The 9127-nt window shown below is 46.8% G+C and overlaps 1 protein-coding gene across 1 annotated transcript in view; it reads right to left on the bottom strand.

Annotated features, from left to right (window-relative positions):
* PAMR1 (peptidase domain containing associated with muscle regeneration 1) overlaps positions 1 to 9127 on the bottom strand; it is a 97510-nt gene that overhangs the window by 27736 nt on the left and 60647 nt on the right. The window contains exons 4-6 of the mRNA XM_045291007.1: positions 8303 to 8417; positions 5072 to 5289; positions 4297 to 4404 (exon numbers count right to left, since the gene is read on the bottom strand). Coding sequence (XP_045146942.1) covers positions 4297 to 4404; positions 5072 to 5289; positions 8303 to 8417 — 441 coding nt within the window. The remainder of the gene's footprint in view (positions 1 to 4296; positions 4405 to 5071; positions 5290 to 8302; positions 8418 to 9127) is intronic.

The following is a 9127-nucleotide window of genomic DNA, read 5'->3' as shown; positions in this document are numbered from 1 at the left end:
CCAACCAGTCAACATCTGGAATTTGTCTTATAAAAAGCTCTCCTCAACTCTGACTGGCGGAGTCGCACAGCCTCATAGGGCTCTGAGGTTCTCATCTTCAGGGTTGACCACTGGGCCTGCCGAGCGGCTGGCGGGGCTGAGCAGCGGATCGTTCCGTGAACAGCCAAGTGCTTAGCTCCTGAACCACCGGGGCTCCTCCCACAAACCCCTACATGTGGACAAATTCATCTGTGTACCTCTCTACTCTTGGAAAGCAACCTGGTGGGGTAGTGGGCTATGGACTGACATGCTAAACATAAGGTCAGTGGTTCAAACCCACTAGTTGCTCCACAGAAGACAGATGAGGCTGTTTGCCCCCATGAAGATTTAAAGTCTCAATGCTGCCTGTAGGGTTACTATGAGTCAGAATCAGCTTGATGAGAGTGAGGATTTGGGGGCGGGGGGAGGCTGTTTTAGTATGATACTCCTCATCCCAGTAAAGAAGCAGAAGCTACATACAGTCTATCTTAAGGGACTAAGTATATGATTCCACATCCACCCGTACAAGGAACGCCTGGCAATCATTTGTTTTCCAACAAGGTCAGCCTCTAGGTATTGCCCTGGGGAAACTTCTCGTTTGGAAAATAACACGTTGGGATATACTCAGTGTCCAGCTGTGATTTGAAAAAGGTAGTTTGCAGAGCAAACTTCAGACGGCCCTGAGAAAGGTTCGCTACAATTGTTGAATTTGTAAAAGCGAGGGTTGTCTCACTAACCCTTCATTTGGAGAGTCCCCCCACTTTCTGCCCAGCTTCAGAATGACCATAATCCACTTTTGTTTAAAACAAGGTTTCTCGCCTTGTGTGCTCCTGACATTCGGACCTCCCAGTCCTTATGTTATAGAGGGGTGCTGCTGTCTGATGTCCACCAGCATCCCCAGTCTAGAGCCACTAGATGTCAGCAATACATTCTCGCCCTCCCTGGTAAGGACAACCAACACAGTGTCCAGACACTGGCAAGGGTCCCCTCGAGTCAAAATCACCCCCATTGGAAACCACTGGTAGACAATAAGGGCCTACTTTATTATTGTATAGATAACTTCAAGTCTGTACGCTATAGAAAGAAGTTGAAGAGGATACACACCACGCTGTTAACAGCAGTTCCACTAGGAACCAGGATCAGGAAAATAAGGCCCTCTGATGGCATAGTGGCTGTGCATTGGGTTGCACACTGCAAGGTCAGCAGTTTGAAACCAGCAGCCGCTCCCTGGGAAAAAGACAAGGTTTCCTACTCCTGTAAAGAGTAACAGTCTTGATTACTCACCAGGACAGTACTACTCTGTCCTAAAAGGACATTATGAGTTGGAATTAACTCAATAGCAGTAAATTGGTTTGGTATTTTTGTTGCTGTACTCTTTTTTGGCTTATTTTTTACAAGTATAAGAGAGGACTCTGAAAAATTCATGGGAAAAATGGAATAAAAAGATCATGGAATTTCTCCATGAAACTTTTTGTAGCTCCCTTGTATATTTATTCTGTGATTAAGCAAAAAATCTATTTCTACTATATTCCCACTTATAGACACATAATACACATACACACACACAAACTACAAAGAATAGCTGATATCAAAAGACAGTCAGTCAGGACTCTCTTTGGGGAAGAGACAAACAGCTCTGACCTGGGATGGGATGAGTCACTCGTAAGATAAGAGACTGACAACTGTGTGTGGATCGGTTGCCTGGGGTTTTACCACATGGCAAGAACTGTGACTGAGCGATGGTGAAGTACGTACGTGGGGAATAAGAACTTCTGGCTTCTGCGTTCGAATTTACTGGGGACCAGTCTCTTGCAGCATTCAGCTGCAAACCCTGCATTGGCAAAAAGGAGCAATCTACCTTTTTTTCGGAGTCCCTGGGTAGGGAAACCGTTCAAGCACTCGGCTGCCAAATGGAAGGCTGGAGGTTCAAGCCCCGGAGGAGGCACCTCAGAAGAAAAGCCTGATGGTTTACTTCTGACAAATCAGGCAATGACAACTGAACGGAGCAGAGTGCAGCGGTGGCACAGCCGAGGCCGCCATGAGTCTGCGTGGACTTGTTACCTCCCACAGAGACTTAGGAGGGTAACCACCAAAGCATCTTGGACCAAGGACTTCCCCTCAGCATGTTTGGCATCATACAGATAAAAGATAAAGTTCTCATTCATAGTGGCTTTTATGTTCTTAAAGCTACTTTTTTTTTAAACCAGTGTCTTGTCCAATTTGGACATTTTAGCATTTGGGGAATCCCAGAATTCTTGAGTTTCTTTATAGTTCTGAAGAATTCCCTCCAAGGGAATTCTTTAGATATTTTTCCAGTTCACTCATTGATCTATTCTTATGAGAAAACAAGAAAGCAAATCTCTTTTCTTCCTTGTTTAGCATTTTGTTTTCCTAACCAAGTATTCTAGAAAAATTGTTACTGTTTGTTTAGAAATCAATAGGTACATTGCCACAGCCAATGTTTGCAATGCCTCCTACCGCTGAGTTATTTGGAGCTCATGCCAAACTTCCTGAGGGAAAAAACAAACCTGAATCATATAGCCAAACAATAACACATGTAACCCCCATATTTATGCCAACTAATGGCGTATCAGACACCCGTTGCCAATGTCCTCACCCAGCTCCTTCTCTATTGCACTAAAGAGAACTGTGCTTTGGGAAGATTTTGAAAATTGGCGAGGAAAGTCTTCTTGCCAGTGTTTTATGACAGTGTTTTAAAGAAATTTGAGACCATTTCTGAATTCAGTGATGAATCAGTTCACAACACATACCTTACATTCTCTATGTGCATGTGTGTATGTATATGTCTATAGATATATATTCTGGCTAGCATAACAATAAAGTAGCAATGCTTGGCTCACAAGCCACTCTCAAATACCCTCATCACCCGGGGCTTATTTCATCCTTCCTTTGTTTCTCTTCTTCCCCTGCTTTGACCCACTGCTGAAAGTCGTTTTGCTTATTTCATGTCATTTTCCTTCCCTGCAATTTTGCCTTTCAAGCTTGCTTGTTTGTTTCTTTTTTAATTAACCAAAGGTCTAATCAGAGAACTAAGCCATCTTTTTTGTCTTGTTTCTCTCTGAATCTGCAGGGATTTTCTCCAGATCTACCATTATGAAGACCCTAAAATCACACTATCTGCAAGTTCTTGAAACAAGAGAAGTGCATCATGTTCCTGTCCTGCCTCACGAATCCTATGGGAAACTTCCGCAAGACTGGAAGGATGAAGCAGACATTGTTTTCTTAAGTATAGTGATGGATTAAATAGTGTCTTCCCAAAATATGTGTAGAATACCTGGCCTTAAATGTGATTCTGTTTGGAAACAGGGATTTTCCTTGGTTACATTAGAAAGGTCAAACCAGTATGGGGTGGGCGCTAAATCTACTCACTTCTGAGTTATGGAAACACCAGAATAGATACAGAGAGGTATCCAGGTTAGGTGGATGAGACACCCTGTGAGGGGTGACTACACGCCAACCAACCTCAGAACACCTGGGGCTACAGACAAGGGGGGAATCCACACCGCCACAGACGTGGAGCCTCAGGATTGGCGAGAAAGAAATGCCGCCTTTTGAAAGCTACCCCCTCACTCTACAGTAGCGCTCAGAACAAGATGCTGCCAGCGGTGGTACGTCTTGCACAAGCAAAGAATAAACACGACAGCCCTGGTGGTGCTGTGAGCGAGGTGTTGGGCCGCTCACCCACCGGCTGCTCCTCCTGAGAAAGAGAAAGCTGCCCCCCAGTAAAGAGGCACAGTCCCAGAGAGCCCAGATAGGGTCGTGATGAGTCGGAAGCGGCAGTGGGAGGAGGATGGGGCCCATCGATCCAAGGCCCTTGCTTGCTACCACACACACTATCCACATACATAGACAGACTCTCTGAATGGGAACTCGAGACAGATCTTCACAGGGACCGACGCAGAACTAGAAGAGAGCGTCAGACAGTGTGTTTCCATTTTCGATCTTTTCCCAACGCCTCTGAGCTCTGAATGTGATCTGAGGCCATCGAAGTGTATCTTGTTGAGAGGTATGTGCATCTTAGGAGGGTTGGAAGGAGCAGTAGGTAAATCTCGATGGGTCCAGTCAACCTGACATAAAGGTTGCCCCACCTTCCTGAGAACCACTCGGTGGGAGAGTCCGTACTCTCCGCCATGTTGGACAGACAGGCCCTTCTTGATGTCCAGGCAACAAAAGCCCTTTCAAGTTCCCAAAGCCCTCTCTCTCCTTGCCAGGCTCGAGTGACATGTGAGCTTCACATCCCCTTGTAGATGTACTCACGGCTTTCACAGTACCGCCCCGTGTAGCCTGCCAGGCACGCACACTTGTAGGATCCGGCTTTGTCAAGGAGGCACGTGCCGTCGTGGAAACAAGGAGACGAAGAACAGGCTGTAAGAGGAAAAGGCACGGAGCAGTGTGAATTGATGTCTTTCCGCCTGGAGGCCTGGCAGGCATCTTTATGTGTCTATTACTGTCTTTTTGCATTTTTCACTCAACTTGGTGAACTCATGTTTTTAGGATTTGGAAATGTCTAAATCAGGGAACACTGGGGACTGATCCCGTGGCATCATTCCCACTTTGCATGTGGAGGGCTCAGTTCTATGGCTGGCCACGGCACAGCCACCACCTGCCAGGCAGTGGAGGCTCTGATGCTGCTCTGATGCTGAACACGTTTGCCAATGCCATTGCCCAGGGCTCGATCTGCTCCGGATCCGAAGTCAGTGCCCTTGACCGTGAGAGGTCCCATAGGGAGGACGCCAGAGTTAAACTGCTCATGTGCAAGGTATGGTTCCACCCCTCCAAGCTGGGTGATCCTGGGAAAAGTACCCAACCTTTCTGGGCTTCAGCGACCCCACCTGGGAAGAAATATGACTTCCTATTTCTGCTGCTGAGTGGACCTTTCTGGAACGCAGCCCGCCACTTTCCGTTTATTTTTTATATGTAGGTTACTTCTGAGAGCCCAGCATGCTAAGTGTTCATGAGCCTGAGAAGGAAGAGGAGTGATTTCTGCCTGGAACAGAATCAGAAAAGGTTAGACTTGTCTCCCCGGCTTTACCTGTGATCTGCTCAAAAATGGCGTGGAAGCCATCGAAGTTCTTCGAGCCATCGGAATGGAAGAGGACGTGGAGCGAGGAGCCCATGCTCTGAATGGGAGCTGGCCGTTCGTTGCCACAGAAACGCTTGATGATCTGACTGTCACTGTTGTCCCCGTCACGGACCTCAACGTAGTCATACTGACACATGTAGTCAAACTCCAGGCTCAACATGACAAACCTGCAGGAAGAGATGGGACAGAGGAAACAGGGCAGCCCCTGACACTCTTAGGCCTCATGGAAATTGTCAACGTCACAGGATGAGCAGCAGGTCTTGAGAAATGATGGAGTGGGCGGCCTGACAGGAAAACGGTCCTGGGGATTTAGGGTCAGATGAATTTCCTTTACTGTTGGGGTATACGTACAGGATACGCGTGCATGCACACACCATTCATTCCCAGATATAGATAGTATGCCACATGCTGATCAGAGACTCTTTGCCCATGCTGGCTCCTGAGATCACGTTGCTTCTCACCCTGTTCGGCTGGGCCCTCTCTATCCCTCAGATCTCAGCCTCAAACTGCTCCCTAAGCATTCTTTCTAGGAGGTACCCAACGCTCCTCTCAGGTTGACACAAAGTTCGCTTCTTGTCTTGATCTTGTTGTCTGTTTGGTGCCTGGCTCCTCCACTAAGCTCCCAAGTTCTAGGAGGGCCGGAACATTGATCTGACTTGTCTTACCATTGATCCCAAAGTGCCTAGCACAGAGCCTGGCATACAGTAAATACCGTTGAATAGCTCATTGAATGGATCCTACTTTATCATTTTCTTCTTAGAGGATGGAAAAGCATCTGTTGGTTTTGCAAGAGTGAGCAACAGGGGAGGAAACACTTTGTAATCATCTCAACTTGAAGGATCAGCCAGCAATTATCTTCTGAATAATAGCAATTACTACCCCTGAAGGGTTGACAAAGCAGCTCCCTATCAGAATCCCAGGGGTGTGAGAGAGCTGGTAAATTGGTGTATATTTAAAGGGGTCTTCAGTCTCAAGACACTGGGACACATCAGAGAAACAGGCGATGGCATGTTTGGGCAGGGATTTAAATGAAGAAAGGGAGTCACTCATGTGAAGGACCCAGAGGAGAGTGGTCCAAGCAGGGGGCTCTGTAAGGACGAAGGCCCCTAGGCAGCAATGAGCTTGGCATGTTTGGGGAACGAAGCCAATCCAGGGATCTGCAAGGTGGTGCGTGAGGGCAGGAGTGGTAAGAATGAGGTCAACAAGGAGAGCGGGAGCCCCATTCTCTGTGGTTAGGAGTTCGGCTCTGATTCCAAGTCCCAGAGGACTCCACTAGAAGGGTTCAACACAGAAATAATCACTTAGGATTTTAAAGAATCACTCTAGCTCAGCGGTTCTCAACCTGCGGGTTGTGACCCCTTTGGGGGTCAAACAACCCTTTCACAGAGGTCGCCTAGGATCATCAGAAAACACATATTTCCGATGGTCTTAGGAACGATATACCGCTCCTCTCTCTGTCTCCAGGTGGGTGCACCACATGCAGATATGCCCACATATGGGGTCACCACAACATGAGGAACTGTATCAAAGGGCCGAGGCATTAGGAAGGTTGAGAACCACTGCTCTAGCTAGTCTTAGAGTATGATAGAGCTGGCAAGAGTAGAGACAGGGAAGCAGGCCATGCAGAACAGAAGTCAGAGTTGGGGTGGTTTGAGATGGAACAATGGCAGTGGAGATGGAAAGGCGTGGACACACGAAGGATTATGTTAAGTGTGAGAACACTGATGCGATTGCCTGGCTGTGGTAGGAGGTGGGCAGAGGTGCATGCAGGACGACCACTCAGCTTTGGCTCAGCATTGTGCAAATGCTTCTGAGTACAGCCATTATTAGGATCCTCCCTGGCCAGGAGGCCCTGGTTGCACGAGCTGGAGAGAAATCTACATATTTCTAGGCTTCCCTAGGACACTTTCCTTGGCAGGTGATATACTTCTCAAATCATTTACCATTTTGTTTTGGTTTTTTGCACCCTGTATCTTAGAAGAGTTCTGAGGGGACCACTTGGCCTGGTTTCTGAGCAGCTGAAATATTAACATGCAGCATTAATACCTGAGCTGACCATCGCTGGGAGACAAAGACTTGAGCCCAGTAAACAGAGCAATGTGGCCTCTTCACTGCCTACTTAATCTAGGCTTCTTCTAGGGAAGTCCAGCTGATAAACCTTATTCAGAACCCCAGTTCCCAGGGAACGAGGAGACCAGCTGCCAAGGGCTGCTCAGGAGGACTTGTTTTACAATGGATATCTCCAGGGTGGGTTACCTTCCTGAGAGGATAGCATGCCCTTTGAGAAGCCATCTAGCATGTGACAACCCCTGGGTCCATGGATCCATCCAGAAGAATCCATACTTATTGAAAACTTGCTTATATGAGGGGGTACCCCACAAAAAAACAGAATTTCTCTGGGTGGAGTGGAGCTTTCGTATATACATTATCCCGATAGGGGAGCATCCAGCAACTCACTCCAGTTAGTGTACCCAGTGGCATTGCCTGGCAAGGTTCTCTCTGGTCACAGTGAATTTTTTCGTAAAAGCAGTTTCGCTGGACCCTTTTTGGGTGGGGTGGCTGATTTAAGAGAACAGCATGCAGCTGTGACATTTGGCTTCCTGCTCGGGAAAATGCTGCCGAAACTGTTGAACACAGTTTACAAGGACAACGTTATGGGAAAATCTCATGTGTACAAGTGGTTTTCTCATTTCAAAAATGGCAAAATATTGATTGATGACAAACCTCGCTCTGGATGGCCATCAACTTCCCAAATGGATGAAAATGTCGACTCACTCTGCATTTAGAATTCGTTCCACCAGGTCAGACTGTTAATCAAGCTTTCTATTTAGAGGTTCGGAAAAGATTGCATAACTGTGTATGATATAAAAGGCCTGATTGGTGGCAGACAGACGACTGGTTTTGCCACCATGACAACGTACCTGCTCACACAGCCATCTCAGTGTGCCGTTGTTGGCAAAAAACAGTATGTCTCTCTTACCCCACACACCTTATTCACCTGACCTGGCTCTGTGTGACTTCTTTTTATTTCCGCAATTGAAGAGGGACGTGAAAGGACAGTGATTTGAGGAGGTAGAAGCAGTGAAGAAATATACAAGGGAGGTAGGTGCTGTCAGTCATCCAGACAGATGAGTTTGACCTTATGACCCCTACTCCATTATTCTGACCCCAGCGCCTTACCTTAGTTGGATGTTAAACCCAGGCTTGGCATGAATGGTCCACTCACAGTGAGCATTAAGAGGGTAGCTCTCCAACAAAATCTGACCCCGGGGGACATGAAGAACCTGGCCACACCCTGAAAAGACAAGATTGGAGCATGGAGGTTGGAATCCACCGGAAAGAAGGTCGTAGACAGCCTTTGGCTCATCCCACATCCCCGAGAACAGGAAGGAAAAGGAAAAGAGAGGTGGCCGTTGACATCATTTCTTAAGCAACTGGCATTGTGTTAGGCCATTTTCATAGGTTAATATTTTTAATCCACCCCTCAAATTGGGAGGGGAGGTAGTATTCTAGAAGTTTTCCAGCAGGGAAAATAGATCATCCAAGGGTCGAATAAGTAACTTGTCCAGCTACCAAGTGACAAAGCAACGATTCCGAGTGTCAGCAAGTCCAGGTCACTCCCTTGTCTTGTATCTCCAAGACTTCCCAAGGCCAGCCTACTCCCCCACCTTACAGGACTCCCCATAGCCGTACATGCAGGGACATTGTATTTTCTGTTGGGAGTCTATATTTTCATGAGCCCCTTTTGGTCAGTGTTCTGTGCCCACCTTCCACTGCGCAAGTACACGTTCAAAGCAACTCTTAGTGGTGACTCCAAGTATCCATTAATATGTGTGTGTTTTTGTCATTTATGAGTTTTATATGTTAATTTGTTCTATGAATAATTATATAAAGAGTAGTTCTTTTTTATCATTTTATTAGGGGCTCATACACTCTTATCACAATCCATACATACATCAATTGTGTAAAGCACATTTGTACATTCATTACCCTCATCATTCTCAA

Source organism: Echinops telfairi, unplaced genomic scaffold (assembly GCF_000313985.2).
Source record: "Echinops telfairi isolate 266 unplaced genomic scaffold, ASM31398v2 ScPeMD7_60;HRSCAF=208, whole genome shotgun sequence".
Classification (NCBI taxonomy): Eukaryota; Metazoa; Chordata; class Mammalia; order Afrosoricida; family Tenrecidae; genus Echinops; species Echinops telfairi.
Note: the sequence above shows the minus strand (reverse complement) of the source record. Positions and strands in the feature narration are given on the sequence as shown.